The sequence below is a fragment of the Bos grunniens genome, chromosome 11 (genome assembly GCF_055505025.1).
Source record: "Bos grunniens cultivar Pamir isolate PY7600 chromosome 11, Bosgru_T2T1.0, whole genome shotgun sequence".
Taxonomy (NCBI): domain Eukaryota; kingdom Metazoa; phylum Chordata; class Mammalia; order Artiodactyla; family Bovidae; genus Bos; species Bos grunniens.
In genome coordinates, this window is record NC_141175.1 from 46,273,274 (window position 1) to 46,291,289 (window position 18,016).

Consider the following 18,016-nt stretch of genomic DNA (forward strand, 5'->3'; position numbering starts at 1 on the left):
AACTTCACTTTCACTTTTCACTTTCATGCACTGGAGAAGGAAATGGCAACCCACTCCAGTGTTCTTGCCTGGAGAATCCCAGGGACGGCGGAGCCTGGTGGGCTGCTATCTATGGGGTCCCACAGAGTCAGACACGACTGAAGCAACTTAGCAGCAGCAGCAGCATACTTCAGCTACAAATGTTCTGTTATTCCTAGATTCAGAATTTAGACACATGTACTGAAAACAGATCATCCAAGACAGAGCTTTAGTTCCCTACCAAGTTCATGCTGGCCACCTGTCTGGAAACCATTGGTATCCATCATTTGCTATCTAGGCTATTCAGGTGTGGCAGATGGAAGGCAGCTGCACAGACTAAGGCTTCAGCTTTCTTTACTAAGTTAGCTACCACTCACCTACTTATATCCCAGCTTCCAAGATTCTCCTGACATCTCCTCTCAAGTTCTGTTTGTCCTTTGGGCATTCATGCATTTCTTTACTCCATAATTTTCATTTTAATATGTTTTCAAGAGCATGACAATAAACACATGTATTCAACTGACCATATTTATCTGGAAGTTGCTTTTTTGATTAGGAGCTGATTTATTTTAAAATCCATAAATTCATCATCAAAAGATAACTTACCTGCAAATAGACAAACTTTTCAATGCTTCCTTAAGGATTTACTCTAATAAAAATTCCAGATATAAATAATATAAAATATTTTAATGAAAAATCAATTCGCTCTTATAACTTATCTACTAAGAACATTCTGTATTTGAAATAATCATGTTCATATGACTAATTAGTTAACATGAAAAGAAATATAATGTTATTGAACACTAACTCTGCTTCCTCCAGATGAACTGTAAAAAACTACCTAGCCTCAACTCAATTGTGTTATGCTTATGCTCTGCAAACCTTAGGTAAATATTTGTTCTCCAGTCATCAGAAGTTCTAATTTTTATGGGAGTCTACAGAACTAGTACAGGCAAGAACTGTTAACCTGTCACTGTCCTGATTTACCAGCACCTTACAGAGTAAAAAGCAAGCATTTTCAAGACAGATGTATTTGGTATTACAAAAACTTGTAGTAATAAACTATGTCATTAATGTGGTCTCTGAAATAGATAAATTTCTTCAGCAGTAATGTGAATTTCTTACTTCTTAAAAATAAATTTAACTTCATATTCTAAGTCCATTTGAAACATAAGTCAGCCTTTTAAAGATGAGGAAAACTCAATTTTATTTGTTCAAGATTATTTTTGCCCCATCAGTTAGTACTGAGCCAGAGCAACACATTCTAATATTTTCAGCTGGAACCCACTCAAATAAAACAGTCCATTGTACTCTTTCACGAACACTTCCCCCTGCTCACAACTCTTATTCAGTACATAGGCTCCTATTTTCTTTTTTAAGGTTAGCAAAATTCTTTAACTCAAGTATTTATTGAGTACTATTTTGTACCAGGCACCGCTAGATTCTAATATAATAAAATGTACTCTGTTTTCAAAAACTTCATAGTCTAGCATAGGAGACAGATATATAAGGTAATAAGTATAAAGCAATAAGTACTGCAATAATGGTATAAACAAAATGCTATGGGAAGCCCAGAGACAGGAAGGATTAATTCTTTCTGGGAATGGTGGTGGAAGGAATAGGATTTTCCCAGTGGGAATGGGTGGAAGGAAGACTATTCCAAGCAGAGGGAAGGAACAACATGAAAAAAAGCACAATGAAAGTACATAGCTTCTTTGGGAAACAATAAGTAGCCTGGAGTGGCTAAAACATGAGAGTCCTGCATAGTAATGGTAGAAATCATGTGAAGGAATTCGAACTTTTTGTTATAATTAAGGCAACGAAGAGCCACAAATGCAGGAAAGAGATGTGATTTGTGTCTTAGAAAGAAACTCTGCAGCAGTGTGAATGACTGACTAGAAAAGGGGGATAGAAGGAAGGCAGGAAAACCAATTAGAAAGGTATTATACCAGACTAGGTGGAACTCTGAGCAGTAACTGTGGAACTGGAGAAAAGGGAATGAATAGATTTTACATGCATTTCAGAAGCAGAATCACTTGGACATGATGGATACTGGGATGAGAGAAGGTAAGAAAAGAAGAATCAAAGATTCCACCATGTATTTTGGCTTGTATGATGATTAACAGAAAACAATAAAGATTTTTAAATGAGCTCTGAACTGATACGTTTGCAGATATTTGCAAGACATTCAAGTGGAAAGATCCAGAAGGCAGTTGGAAATAAAGATCTCAGCTAATGAGTATAGTCAATACCAAAAATACAGATTTTTGGAATTAGCAACATAAAAATGACATTTGCAGTCATGTGAGCAGATGAAGTTTCAAGAAGGAAGAAGAGGAACTATTGCCAAATACTGCATACTACAAAAAAGATGATAAATATCTATGACAAAACTTTTAAAAGAAATAATTTATAAAAAAATATGGAAGAATATTTTCATGATCATGAGGTAAGAAAGGATTACCTAAACATGACACACAAAAAGCACCAATCATAAAGGAAAAGATGAATACATTCAGCTACTTAAAAACACCTTAAGAAAGAAAGGACAATCCACATAATGGGAAAAATATATGCAATACATATAAGTGACAAAGGACCAGAATGCAGAATATGTAAAGAGCTCTTACAAATCAAAGAGAAAAGATAGACAATCTAAATGAAAAAGAAGGAAATTTAAGAACAGGCACTTCACAAAGGAAAATATCCAAATAAACAACAAATATAAAAACAGGGGCTCAATCTCACCACTAATCAAGAAAATACAAATTAAAACCATTACGTGTATTACTACACATCCAACAAATTGACAAAATTTTAAAATGCTAATAATACTAAGCTTTGGCAAAGATATGGAGTAACCACAATTTTCGTACACTATTGGGAATATAAAAATTTACACAACCAATTTGGAAAACTGTGCCAGTATCAAGTCAAGTTGAAAATATGCATCCCTTATGGCTCGGAAATTTCCCTCCTAGGATGTACTTGACAGATTTGCATCTTTATGTGCACCAGGATCACATAAAAGAATGTTCAGAGCAGCATCCTTGTAACTTTCCCAAACTAGAAATAACCCAAATACCTACCAACAGAATAAGTCATCTGTATGTATAACTGAATCACTTTTCTGTACAACTGAAACATTGTTAATCAACTATACTCAAATACAAAGTAAAAAGTTTAAATAAATTATAGTATATTCATACAATGGACTACTATACAGCATAAAGCAATAAAAGTGAACAATCTATAGAAACACACAATGACATGGATGAACCTTATAAACATAAGGTTAAGTGAAAAAAGCAAGTTAAGAAAGTAATTCTATTCATATAAAATTCAAAACAAATGCACACCGGTTAGGAATGCACGTACAGGTGATCAATTTTTTAAAAGAGAAATAAATGCAAGAAAACCATTACTATAAATGATAAGACAGCAGTTACCTCTGAAGAGACTGAAGTGATTGTAATGGGCAAGGAATACTCAGGGATTTCTGTGGTCCCAATAATGCTTTGTGGGCTTCCCAGGTGGCTCACTGGTAAAGAATTCACCTGCCAATGCAGGAGATGCACGTTATATCACTGGGTCAGAAATATCCCTTGGAAAAGGAAATAGCAACCCATTCCAGTATTCTTGCCTGGGAAATCCCATGGACAGAGGAGCCTGGCGTGCTACAGTCCACTTGGTCACAGAGTCGGCCACAACTGAGCATGCACACAATAATGCTCTACTCCTTGAACTTAGTGTGGTGATTTCATAATAAGTTGACAACTGATGATAAAAGATACATATACATTTTGTGGACTTTAAAATATATTTCATAACTTAAAATTTAATGAACTGAATTTGAAATGGTTTTACATCTAACAAAGGATGTAAGAGTGATAAGTAACCAAAAAGATCTTGATTCTAAAGATGATTAAGGAGATTAAGAAAACATGCTATGGAATCCACTTAAACTGAATGCCACATAAAAAGCAACTCTGTATCTTAGATAAACAACATTTAAATCTATTACAAGTCTGATGACTGGATTTCATTCTTTCATTCACTCAACAAACAGACCTACCATGTATCTTCAGCAGCGGCAAGCACTTCAAGTAAAGGAAAACTTAGTCCTATCTCTTATACCTTTCTCTCTCTCTCTCTCTCTCTCCCCGCCCCCCCCCCCTCTCTCTCTCTCTCGGACTCCCACTGACTTCTAATCCCTTTTGGAATAAAAGATTTAGCTATTATTGAGTGGAATACAATCTCAGGGCAGGGGGAGACTCTCAATTCCAAAATATACAAATAAAAAGGCATGCAGGAATTATCAGGTGCTGATCTGAGTATATGATGGTTCATGCCTCACACGAAGAAATACAGGGAGAAAAGAGATGCTAGCTTTTTCTTCTCCAAACATTAATAAGCACAAACAGACAAGCTTTCCTTTTCTACATCAAATAAGAGGAAAACTGAAGAGGTCAGTAGCAGGAATAGAAGCATGAGATGAATGGTTTTTAAAACCTGAAGAAATAATGATACTGTTTAAATAAGACTTGTTTGTTTGTTTTTTCAACAAAAGGAAACCAATATCTGTAAAGTAATCCTACCTATATTCCCCAACTTGTTAAGCATTTTTTAATTTGCGGAGTTAGCTCTGAAAAAATAAATTTTACCCTAAAAATACAGGATTTGCTTAGTGAGATTTAAAAAATTAAACTACAAACTTAAAAACCGGACGTTAGCATAGTTAGAAAAAAGATTCCAAATACCTGTTTACAAACAAATGAAGCCTCATTTACAGAGTCATTAATCTAGTCCCAATTCCATATCTGGTTTACACAACTTTCCCTTTATTAGACCCCCTGTAACATAGCAAAGCAACCTTCTGAGGAGCAAGAAAGGCTCAGCGAAGAATAAAAAACACTACTCATAAACATGAAACAAACAGTAAAAGAATTTTTAAATTACTTAGAAATTAAGTATTAGTAAGAAATTAAAAGGTGAGATAGACCTGGTATGACTAGTCTTTTCATTTAATGCTCTGTTAATATATTTCTGAACACTCATTAAATGATATTGAAGAGATGCCCAGAAAGATAAATGTAACAATATCCTAGAAAATAAATTTGTTACCAAAACTCAAATTTTACAACTTGAACTTAGATAAAGCACGTTTCGTTGACATCAGTCTGGCAATCTGATTTGTAAGTAATATGGTGTGTGGTTTTTTTCTTAATTAATTGTTAACATACTGAAATTTTTAGGTAGCTCCTATAGTCAAACATGGAATCTGAAGACTGAGTTCTGCCAAGTTCTGCCACTTACCAACTATGTGTTCTTGAGTAAATAATCAAACCACCCTAAGCTTCACACCAACCAACCTTATAAGACTTGAAAGCAGATAAAGAAAATAATATATGTGAACAATACTGTAGGGACTCCAAAGATGGGGAACTCAATTTCCTCAATATACTGCAAAAACTACTTTCCACAAATGAATACTTTCACTCATCTCTCATTATGGAAAAAATTAAACAGACAAAAATAGAGTGTAATGAAATTATATGTATTCTCACTCAGCTTCAATAATTAAAAACTCATAATAATCTTATTTAATTTATATTCCAACCATTCCCTCTCTTCCTCTATTATTATGAAGCAAGACCCAGACATCATATTATGGCCTCTTTTCAGTGTATGTACAGGTATATGAAGTCCAACAGAGAGGTCTGAGGTACAGGTAAGGATTTGAGGGTCACCAGTAATGAAATCAAGAGTTGTAGCCACAGCTTTGGATGAGGTCAAATACGCATTGTTGAACAAAAAGAAGATATTCTTTGGGTGCCTCTTTGTCCTAAAATATAAGGCGATATAAAACACAATTTTTCAATGAATAAAGAAACACTATGGATTTTTTGAAGGCCTATAGAACTTTTACATCCTATGATTTTAACTGTTTTTCTGCCTTAAAAAGTGTCCTTATATATTAATAGTCACTATACTAAAGGATTTAGAAATATCCCTGGGACATAAACAGACATAATCTATGTTATATCAAATTTAAACACTGATATTAGAATTTATCTCAAATCTACTTTTTAAAGTATTTGAGAACTTCTTGTTCCTTTTAAATTTTCCTCTTTAAATTGTATAAACCCATTTTATACTTTCTTTTGTATGTATAATTCACAATAGTTTTTAAAATAAACTTTAAAAAGAAAGTATGATTCCTGCATTTAAATAGCTATGACAGATGATGGTATATCTTTATAAGCATTTCAAGTTTTGAAGAGACATAAGAATATTTGTGTACTAAAATATTTTATAAGCTCTTTAGACACCAAGTTGTTGAATCAAAGACCATTTATTCCTACATTTTAGTTAACTTTACCCCAAGTGTCAAAATTACTTATGACTTATTTACACTCCACTTCCATCCCGGAAAAATTGTGATTCATCCTTTAAATCATAATTTCCCAATCTACTTTAAAAGTACTTTTAAAATTTCCTGAAACAGTATTTATAAGATGTTTAATAAGATTAACCTTCGAAAAACGAAGTATTTATGACAGTTGGAGTGGAATGGAACTTTGTGTCTTTTATTTCATTAGTCACCAAATTATTCAAAGCCAGTAAGAGGGGTATAATTTTTAGAAACATAATAGATTTTCAATGTTTAAATTTTGAAAGTTGTCATTTAATTGTACTATTTGATTAGAAAAACTCCAAAAATATTTTAAATCTTATCTCCATCTTTGAAGTAACGGTTACAGAAATATGAATGTGTAAGTTTCATAATTAGGTGATACATTTGTGAGCACACCATACATTTGTTCGCTTTATTTTTTTTTCTAAGAAAAAACTGGATATATTTAACAGCAGTTTCAACTTTTACTATTTTTCATAACTGCCATTTCACCTAAACAACAAGTTTTTCAGGAAATATTTTTGATTTTTAAAAACTTTTGAAAGACTGCACCTAAAGTAAGGTAAAAATCCAACTCATTAAAAGCATGATTAAAGAATTACTAAGTCAAAATCGCATGTTTCCCTCTCCCACCAAAAATATCCAATTCGTTTTTCATGTATCAATAAATACCAATAGGATGACTAAGGTAAAATTGATTTTTCAGGAACTATCTACAACACACAGCCCCACCCCCAACCAAAAAAAAAACACCTTTTTCAAATAAGTGTATTCTAGACACTCACACATTTAATTAAACAGATTCTTTCTTAAATAGAGATGTTTTCTCCTTGTCAGAATAAGCAATGCATTGTTATTATTGAGCATTCACTTTTTAGTTGGTGGTTTTTATTTTAGGTACTATTGAATATAAATATTCCTTAAAGTTAATGAGCTACTCCAATTAAAAATAAAATTTTAAAAATTAATGAGCTAATGAGCTTTTTTCATTCTCATTTTCGACATTAAAATGCATGGGGGAAGGGAGAGATAGTACGGAAAACAGAATAATTCGTTGAGAACTTGTTAGGTTTTCAATTAAGGAATTTTATAAATCTATCTTGATGCTGTTCTTAAATTAATTCTGCAACAGCAGCCAAGTGATTTTTTTTTTTTTTTTGGTCTTGAATAGTAATGATACAGATTTTCTTTACCAATAATGTATATATTAACTACATTTAATATATCAGATACATTTTATTTCTGTATCTCTAAAGAAAACCTCGGTGCCTGTCAGTGCCTAATGACATCAATAACATTCATTTATTCTGCCAAAGTAATGAACTTACCATTCTCACAACTGGAAAAAAAAAAAATTTATCTAAGAACTATTTTGATCAAAATGTATGTAAAAACTAGTGATTTTGACACAAAAAAATTGAAACCTTTCGGTTTTTTGGTCTCTGTAATGTGCCAGACATAAATTTGCTGACACTCGGCGCCTTTTTACCTGTTTTTCCTCTCACGTTTAATACCCCATAGCTCTAAGAATTTAAAAAAAAATTTTTTTTTTACAATGTTGAGAAATGTCTCCATATGCCCTCAGTAGCTACTGAGTAGCTATAAAATAATAAAAAGCTCTACAACAGACGATGTTACTTCACTGAATTTTTTCAAAGCTTCAGGAAATTAACGCGGTGCTCCTGAGGTTTCAAAAATTTTTTAAACTTATTTAAAAATCACAAATATGACCTATCCGTTAGTCATAAAACACTTCACACAAGTTCACTGAAAGGCGGACTTTTCTGCCTTCGAAATTTGACCAGAGAACATAAGCCATGAGTAAAAAACACGAAGATTTCGTTGAGCACTCAAAGGAACAAAACTGTTGACGTCTTAACACTTAAAGTTACTAAATGTTCTGAAGTTGCTTAACCGTCTTCCATTGCTTCAATTCTAGTTGCTTCTATTGTGTCACGAACACCAAAACGCAAACGATACACACCTCTTCCCTCAGAAGAAGGGCGAGCCGAGGGCGGTTCTCACAGAACCTGCCAGTAACAGGTGGCCGGCCGGGAGGAACCTGCAGCATTCCCTCCGCGGACGCCTGGACTCGGGGCCGCGTGGGCTCCCCAAGTCCTTCCAGCCACCCACACACCCTCCGGCGGCCACGCACCCTCCCTGCTCCCCCAAGCTTCCGCGTTGCGGCGGCCTGAAGTGCCCCACCACCTTCCCGCTCCTAGTTTCCGCTCAGCGCCGCGGGCGTCGGCACAGGCTGGGAAGCCCTGGGAGAAGCACGTGCCTCTTCTCGAGGCCTCGTCACCCGGGCGGGAACTCCTGCCGGGTCTCCACGAGCCCTGCCGCTGGTCCCCAGTCTACCTAAGTACGCAGGCGCCGAAGCTTCTAGACGCCGCCGAGTGGCCGGGGCCACTGTGATGCGTTTCACCTGCCTGCCCGCAGCTTCGGCCCAAAGTGTGAGGTTCTGAACCGTCCCCGACAAAGTGGGGCCAAATAATAAATGCGACGAAAATGAGGCCCTGGGGGTTGGGTACCTTGTTCCGGAGGTCACACAGTTGTCCAAGCGAGTGCAGAGCCGCGTCTCGTGGTTTCATTCCACCGCGAAGTCAGGAGGACTGCTGGGACGCACAGAACCCGCCTCAAGTTGCTGCGGGCTCAGGCAGCCCAGAATATAGGCCTGGAGCGGCCCTAGTGGCGGCTGCGTGAGCCAGGGCGGCACTGGGGCAGGCCAGGCAGGTCGGTCGAGCAAGGAGACCCTGCCCCCGGGCGCCCAAGCCCATGCAGCGAGAGCGAAAAGCCTCTTTGCTCCGGCCACCGGCCCAGACTCCCCGGCACGTGCGGGCCGCGCACCCCAGGGGCCACAGCGCATAGCGGGCTTGCGCACCGGATCTCCGTCCGCCGGCGGCGCCGCAGGGTGACGCTCAGCGAGGCCGCGGCTGCGCCCACCTGAAGACTTTTGCGGAGTAGGGGGCTGCTGGGCTTATTTACAGACTAGGAAGGCGTGGTGCGCCCGAGCCGGAACCTACGGAGTCCGGAGGGAGGACGCGGCCGAGAAAGCTTCACTCCAGCCGGGTCTCGCAGCCATGAGACAGCTCGGCATGGAACCCCGGAGGAGGGGTCGTTCTTCAAACCCGGCCTCAAGTTGTGCTCTCAGTTCTCACACGGAATAAAAAGAATAGGGTGTGTCGGTCACTTCGCAGGAAACTTTTCGTTGTTTCCTTATTTCCTTCCCTCCTGTGGACAAGTTGAGCAGCTTCTGGGCCTTACGCCCAGGAGGTTTCAGACCAAAAAGGATCGGGACTCTGGGTCTTCTGGAGCATCATTCCAACCCACCCCCACCTCTACCCCTGTCTTCCTCAGGGAAGGTGGAACCCTCCTTCCGACCCCCTGCTGCAATCCAGAAGTCTGCTTCCCCTGACAAAGTGAAACGCGTCCCTATCGACTCTTCTAGATTTTTGTTTTTGCGTTTTAATACGAACAAAGATAGTTTGGCTACTTCTGGCAGGGCCTGAGGGTTTAAAGGGACATCTTAGCACGTGGAAGGGATGACTCGGATTCCCCCAGCCGCCATGAAGCCACTCGGGACAGCTCAGCAGAAAGGAAGGTTGTCTGTTGCCAACATGCAAGACACGGATCGGTTTTTTTGTCGTTTTGTTTTCTTTTCCTTTTTGGCTCAGCTCTGAGAGCATTACAGAGCTATCCCTTCCCGCCTCCCGACCCTCTTCCCCTCCCCCTCTTCTTTCTGGTGCAGGCGGCAATTAGGGTGAAGAAATCAGTGCCAGGCTCCTGCCTCTAAAGAGAAAGGAATTGCTTCGGGAATTGAGTCCTGACACCTGTCTCTGTCCGCGATGGCGAGAGGGGATACGGGGTCAAAACGCCTGGGGAAAGAGGCCGGGCTGACCGACGCGGGGGGTGGGAGGGGGGACCCTCTCTAGGAGAGCGTTTCTTTGGCCTGCAGCTTCACATAGGTTATTAACACGCGGGTTATTAACACGGAGGTTTCCTCTTTTTAGTTCCCTCCACCCACCCAAGACCAGGACCTGGGCTGGAAGCAGAAGAGCAACACTGACAAATCGTTCATTAATTTGCATTTATTTTCGGGAAATAATGTAGATAAAGGGGGGAAGAAAAGGGCTGCCTTACATTTCAACAAGTAATTTGCGATCTTCACATCGGACAAATCAAATTTACAAATTACTTTCCCACCTACTGGACGAAACGGCCAAAGCCAAAATTGATATACAGGCATGGGCTCTCCGTAGATTTCGGAGAATGAAGGTGCACTAAAAACTCACTAGACAAAACAGGGTTGTTTAAAGAGAGAGAAGCCGACGGAGGAATTGAACCTGGGTTTGGGGCCTGGATTCCCCACCCCCACCCCCCATAATACTATATTTTTATCTTTTTGCTTTCTTTTGGTTTTGGTCTCTAAACCAGAACTGCGACCATGTGCTTAGACCCGGTGAAGGGCTCAGTCCTGTGCCCCCTCCCAGCCTAAACCCCTCCCCTGTGCCCTGACTTGACTCTTTCCTTCAGACTCCAGGACCCTCCCGATTCTCCGCGCGCAGCTTCCTAAAACCAAACGATTTTCTGTAATAAATACACAGAGGGAGAAGGTGTGAGACGGCAGGGAAATTTTGCAACAACTGAAAAAGTAAAAAGCGCCATCGTTTGAGAAAGAGAGGAAAGGGGACAGAGGGAAAATATTTTTTGCTTTTGTTTTATATATATGTGTGTGTATATATATATATATGCTGTATATATCTTAAAGTTCTATTTCTTGGGCTCTAAGACAAGATATGCTCAGTTCAACCAACAGCAACTAAAAAGTTTAAGTGGTCCCTGGAACGGACCTGACTATATACAGCATTCCCGCTGAGGCGGAAGCCTGGGCCAGTTCTACGCAGGGCGGGGCTGTGCGCAAGAGGCTAAGGACGCGTTCCTCCCCTGGGTCTCCCACGAGCGCGTCACGCAGGAGAGGAGGAAACGCCAGCAGGCTCTGGCCTGCAGGCGGGGAGCTGGGCTGAGGGCAGCTGAAGGGGTGGCAGTCTGCAGGCGAGAAACGCTTAGTGGTTGTTTTGATTTGGAGTAGAGTGTGGGTACACTCCCAACAGGCAGACACATGCCAGTTAGTGACTCCAGTGTCCAGAAAGAATAAATTAAAGTGTAGGGCTCAAACAGCAAGACAGAGCGAAGAGCCTCCGAAGGCTGCAAGTGCATACATAGTAACTGCCCAGAAAGACTAGAAGTGGGCGACTTGGGAGTTCGGTGGGGGCTGAGGAGGGGAGCACACAGCTCTCCCGGATAGAACTTGTTGGCCAAGCCGAAGCACCGGTCCCCCCATCCAAGGGGTGGGTAGGGTTTGCACATCCCCCAAGCAAGTGGCACAAAGATGAGGGCGGCAGTGCAGCAATGGGCATCTTTTGGGGGCATGAAATTTCGGGTCTGGGGAAGCCGAGGCAAAGGCGGGTGATGCAGCAGCAGCAACAACTGGACGGGGATCACGGAGGGCGCAGGTAGTTGCATTTCTTCTCCTCTTCCTCCCACTCCTGGGCTCACAAGACCTGAAACCTCCATGAGGCTTGGTCCTTATAGTCCAGACAGTCAGGCGAGTTGAAGTTGAGTTTCCAAGCAGAGGATGCGGCGGCAGCGCCAGGCTCCTTATAATCCAAGCAGTCGGCAGAGTTGAAGGCGAGCCCCGAGCCGCCGTAGCCCTGGTGGTGGTGGTGATGGTGGTGGTGGTGGTGGCCTGAGGACTGGCTCAGCGGGTGGTGTGCGTGGGGATGGTGGTGATGGTGGCTCGCCATGGAGGAGGGTGCCATAGGGCTGAGCTGGTGCGGGTGGTGGTGCGAGTGCATAGGCGCTAAATACGAGCTGCAGTCCACGCCGCCAAAGTAGGAAGAGGAGGGCGCGGGGTAGCCCTGGCCATAGCTGCCGCCCTGGCCGTAGGACATGGGATAGGAGGCTGCGGCCGAGGCGGCTCCTGCGGCTACCGAGCGCTGCATACACGATGCGTTGCTGGGTGCAGCCAAAGGCTCGGGCATCGACACTGAAGCCGGCGCTGAGCCGGGCGAGATGGAGGCCGGACTCCAGATGGACGAAGCAGCAGGCGTACTCAACGACGACGGGACCGCCACCGCCGGGTTCCCGCCCAGGCCTGCAGCCGCGGCCGCCGCGGGGTTGGCTGAGGCGCTGGATGCGGAGCTGGAGGACGAGGCGGAACTGGACACAGCAGGCGGCGTGAACTGGCCGCTGCTTTCGGAGCCCGAGCTCTCCCGCACCGGGGACGACTTTTTCTTTGCTGGGCGGCTCTTGGTCCCACTCCCGCTCTGCTGCTGCTGGCGGCATTTGGCGCGGCGGTTCTTGAACCAGACCTGCGGCAGGCCGAGTAGGGAAGAGCGTGTGAGGGGCCGAGTAGAACTTGCCACTCCCCTGCCTCTTGGACCGACTCTGGCCTAGGAACCGCATCCCTCTCCGATCGACGCCTCCACCCTTCCCCATCTCCGGCCCGGCCAGATCCTGCATTCGCTGCTCCACCCTCCCCCATCCTTCTGCTCAAAGACCCTCCTCTGGAAAAGTAGGGATGTGCACCTCCCCACCCCCACCCCCAGCTCAACTCTGTCGGAGGGCGGAACATTTGTGTCTGTCCAGCCAAAAGTTCAGCCATCTCTAAACTGCTGCTGTTGGCCGCTTCCCAACAGACCTGTGAGTGCATGGAGGCCCTGTCTTATGTGAATAGAGCTCGGGAAACTGCGGCGAGGCACAGAGCACGCCGCGGAATGGGGGACAGTCACCAGGTCTAAGCCGGAGCCACTCTGCCCCACGGAGCCCTGGTGCTGGGCCGGCAGAGAATTTGGGTGGGAGCAGGAAGCTGAATTAGAGGGGGACTACGGAAGGAAGCCTGAACAGAATTTCGTTGAACTTCTTGGCTCCAAGTGGGGAACCAAATAAGACAGTCATAAAGTTCTCACTCCTCTTGGAAGGCCCGGGTACAAGACATGGCATTCCTGTTCTCTCGAGCCTCTGGGAGGAAAAAGGCAAGATAAAAGGCCTTTGAGAAGAGTTCTGAGTTATGATCCGATCAGTATTTTCCGGGCCCTTTCATCACACACACATACACACACACACACAAACCCAGAAACAGCAAAGCTGGTAGCCAGATTTTGCGTTCAGCATCCTCTCAGAGCAAAGAAAAAGGTCTAATCACACTGCCGCCACCCGTGGGGCACAGTTCCAGACAGGGGACCAGGCTTTGGCCAAGCCCCACTCTTTCATTTCCAGGATTCCCGGGAAGCAAGGCCAGGGCGGAGGCAGAATTCAAGACCCGGTAGGAAACTGCCAAGCCCTGGGGTGGCCGAAGAGGCAGGGGACAAGTGTCGGGCTTGGCCTCCTGCAATCCTAAAAGAGACTTCGGAGAGGCGCCCCGGGGCCAACGGCCCAATTCAGGGCTCTAAGCTAGTTCCTTTAATTTTGGCCTCTCTGCCAGGCCCGGGCCCAGCGCTAGGGGGAGTCTGAGAGGGGCTGCCCAGCCTGTAAGCCCGCCCCCACACCAGACCACTTCCCAACCAGGCCCTCTCTAGCCAGCCCCAGCACCCCTCCCCGGACCCTGGAAACCCCCCGCGCGCGCACCTGAACTCTGGACTCTGGCAGGTTGATCTTGAGCGCCACCTCCTCGCGCATAAAGATGTCTGGGTAGCGAGTCTTGGCAAAGAGCGCCTCGAGCACGTCCAGTTGAGAGCGCGTGAAGGTGGTGCGCTCGCGTCGCTGCTTCCGCGGGGTGGCTGAAGGGAAACGCGGGGGAGTGTGGGGTCAGTGGTGGCCAAGCGGACTCGCGCTAGAGTATATGGACAGGACTCTGGCAGGCCCTGGACCAGGTCGTTGCAAAAGAAAGCCGGGCTCCGAGCAAAAAAAAAAAAGAACTCCCCAGGGAGGCGAGCTTGACAGGCCACAGGTGGGAGAAACTGCAGGTGTGCCTGAACCGCACACCGACACTCCTGATTGTCTCCGACACTCCAGGGCTGCCCCCTTCCCTGCCTCTCAGAGGATAAGAAAGGAAGAGAAGTTATACAATCTTTCTTCCTTCGCTGCCCCCCCGCCCTGCCAACACTCTCCCTGACTGGAGGGTGGGGAAGGGGTGTGCCGAAACATGTCCTGGAAAACACTTTCCGAGGTAATAAATGGAGGTGAAGAAAAGGAACCTAGACAAGAAGGCCAGGATTTGGCTCAAGTCGTCCACATCAACAGTGCAGAAGTTGGTGCAGGCCACCCATCTAGAGCACAATTTAATTATGGAGGGAGAATCCCTCTGCCTTACCTCAGCCAGTCGCTTTGCATAAGGCAAGCTCGGCCTTTCCTGTCAGGGCCAAGCGAGTGTCCATACTCCTCGTTCAGTGTTGAGGGGGAAAGGCATAGATTCTTTCGATCTCTCTCTCACACACACACCCCACCCATGGAAAACGAATCCGTGGGTAAATGCGCCCTGTGCTGGCTGTGGGATGACAACTGGAGAGAAGCTGCCAGTGTGGCCGGGCTGGAGGGCTCACGGCTCACGTCTTAGCCACCCCGGCCCCACTTCCCGACCACGATCTGCCCTTCGAGTCAGCGCGCCCTGCAATGTAAGAGACTAGGCAACCGGTTCCCTGGGCCTAATCTCGGACAAAATTTGTGCTCAAACCCAGAGGCTGGGGATTCCCCAGATTTCTAAGGGAGGAGGGTGTGGGGGTCGATGCTCACCCGGATAGCCCACGGAGGGGTGTAGGAGGTCCATGGCTGGCCCGGCTAGACCGAGCCCATTCATACCATATGGGGGTTGTTTGAGGTAAGACATCATGCTAACAGCTGGGTGGAGGCGCCCCGACGGATCCAGGGGGCTGGGGGCCAGGCGCAGTGCGGGGCTCCCACTGCGCAGTCCTTCAATCTCTGTAGCGTCTAGGGGCCCGGCCTATGGAAACATAAGACACACCGAAACCGTCATTCCAAGACATCCCGGCTTCCTGGACTTGCCGGAGGAAGGAGTACAGGATTGGGGAGGTGACGCAGGCTATGGATATGTGCAAAACTCGGCTCTATAAGGCCTTAGCCCAAAGACCACAGCTTCTTTGAAAAGTAAAATTTCTGGATCATTATCACCTCTTTTCGGGCTTGGAATGGGCCAGACACTCGTAGGGCGACGCTAGGAGTGAGGAGAGGTTAAAATCAGGGGCAAACTTGGGAGGTCAGAGCCCAAACCGCAGAGTGTGCTAGGTCCCAAGACTAGGCAAAAATCTGTTCGGGTGGGAGAAGGCATCACACCACACAAGCAAACATCCCCTCGACCTCAAGGCGGCAGGAGACCCAGAGCATGAGGGGTTGTTTCATTTTGTTTCAAATGTTTTTAAAAGTGGAACGGACAGGTAGACTCTAGAGAGCCAAGGTAAGGCACTGCGGAGGGCTCGCGGCACCTGGGCCCCTCCGGGACGCATTGCCCACTGAGTAGAGTACCTCCTTCCAGAGTCTCCGGGGTTGGGTCCAGGCCCTATAGACCACAGCCGCTCTTCAGGTTTACCTCTCGGTGCCTGGCCGCTGAGAGATTGCTTACCCGGAATCCCACCCACACTTCGACCACCGATTCGAGCCCAGGTCCGGCCGAGCCGACCATAAGGCGCCACCGTACAGGTGGCAGTTCAAACAGGCCGCCCGAGATCACCCGCACCTCGCCACAGCCTCAGGCCATGCTTCCCCAGAACAAGCCGGTCCTGGCTGCGGACAATGGGGTCCTGGCCGGGGTCGAAAGGTGACCTGACCAGCGCCCCAAGGGTCTGGCGGATTTGGGAAGCCTCAGTGCAGTAGGTCTGGTGCGCTTCCCGCTTATCCTACTAGCTGAACCTGCGCCCCAGGACCCGATCCAGACTAGAGAACTAGGCCTCTGCGGCGTAGCTCGCGCTGCCCTGGGCAGGAAGGTCGACACCTGGCTTCCCCAAGTTTCCCCCAAAACCGAGGTGCTGCAATCAGGAATCAGGAAGTAGCGCTGGAAGAGTGGGACGGAGACCCCAGAGGACCTGTCGCCTTTAGCCCGCTTCACAGGAACTTAAAGCAGACCTGGGACCCGGGCTAGAAGAGTTCAGGGAAAGAAAGAAGTTAAGAGCTAGAGAAGTTCTCCCGCTCCTCTCCCCAGGGACCCACGGCCTGGGCCGGGAGAACTCGGTTTGCAGGGAAGGCGACAAAAGGGAAAGAGCCGGGCCCAAGGGAGAATGGGACTCAGCTGTGGCGACTCTGCTAGACTGCAATGTGAGTTTTCAAAGACTTTCTTCAAACTTAGCACTTCAGCTGGGTTACTTCGGAGGAGGCGGGGGAGGGGTGCGGGGCCGCAGCGGAGCTCCGGGGTCCTCGGCTCAGCAAGAGGGGAGCCAGGTGGCTTCCCAGCCCCTCCCCCCTCCAATGCCAGGGACCGGGGAAGCGGGGACCAGTTTGAGGAGGGGGAGGCAAGAGCCACCGAAGCGTTCCCAGAGTCCCGGGCGACCAGCGGCTTTCTCCTTACCTGCCCTCAGCTGCCGGGGCCGCTCACCATCTACCTCACGCCCTCACACAGACCCTCTGGGCGGCCAACCTGCAAAACAGAGCGGCACAGGAATTACCCGCGGGGCCGGGCGGTGGGTCAGGGACTCGCCGGATTTCTTTCTTTCTCCAACTTCCCTCCTCCCTTTCTCTTTCTTTCTAGTGGCTTTGTGCGTGTCTCTCCAGGTTTCACTTTATTGCACAGACACTTTGTTTGCAAAGCCCCACACGCTCCCGACACAGTGCCTCGCCCGGGACCGCACCGAGGGGGCCGCAAGGAGAAGGTGGGGGTGAGAGGGGCAGAGCTGGGAGGTGGCTCGAGGTTGCCGTGGCACTCCGTGCAGCGTGGAGGCGGTGGGGGCTGGGGAAGTCCTGCAGAGGCACTTTGCAAACTAAATAAATCAAGCGAGTTACCTTGTCGGAGTGGCTTGTCTCGCCGGGGTGTTTAGGTGATTGGAAATGTAGCCTGATGAAGATTGATCACCTTTCTACTGCCCTCCCCGGGTATGTGAACGCGAGGTGAGTGCGTAACGGGGCTAGGCTGCCAATCCCCGGCCCCGCGCGGGCTGAGTGACAGGGAGCCGGGCAATGGCAGCACGAGCCGGGGGTTACCTCCGCGCTCCCCCGCCCTCCCCCGCCCCCTGCACCCCGCCCTCACCGCCCGCCCGCCCGCCCCGCCCCGGTCGCGCGCTAACTCCGGGGCTAGACTGGCAAACGCAGCGCAGAGCAAGACCGGCAAGGCGAGCGCCGCGCGGGAGCCCGGGCCGCGGAGGGAAACGCTGGCCCTGAGGCCGCCGCGGGGCTCCCCGCCCTTCTCTCGCCCTTTTGGCGCCCTGGAGGGAGTGGCAGAGAGGAGGCGAGGTGCTGGAGAACCGGTTCCCTCGCTCTCTGGCACGCCACCCGAAGGGCGCGAGGAGCCGGGAGCTGCGGGCTGGAGGGGAACGGGCCTCCGGCCCCTCTCCCGACGCCGCGGGCCCCGGAGTCTTCATGCACCGGGCCACCACCCGCAGACCCACGCGGCGGGCGACTCGTGCTGTCTGGGCTACTTTG

The 18,016-nt window shown here is 47.0% G+C and overlaps 1 protein-coding gene across 1 annotated transcript; it reads right to left on the bottom strand.

Moving 5' to 3' along the window:
- Positions 1-10,514: 10,514 nt before the first annotated feature.
- OTX1 (orthodenticle homeobox 1) lies at positions 10,515-17,558 on the bottom strand. The gene is made up of 5 exons (XM_086326415.1): positions 17,381-17,558; positions 16,950-17,018; positions 15,167-15,374; positions 14,063-14,214; positions 10,515-12,807 (listed from the first exon to the last, which is right to left on the bottom strand). The coding sequence occupies exons 3-5, from the start codon at positions 15,261-15,263 to the stop codon at positions 11,989-11,991; spliced, it is 1,068 nt and encodes a 355-aa protein (XP_086182541.1). The 5' UTR covers positions 15,264-15,374; positions 16,950-17,018; positions 17,381-17,558; the 3' UTR covers positions 10,515-11,988.
- Between the last annotated feature and the right edge of the window lie 458 nt (positions 17,559-18,016).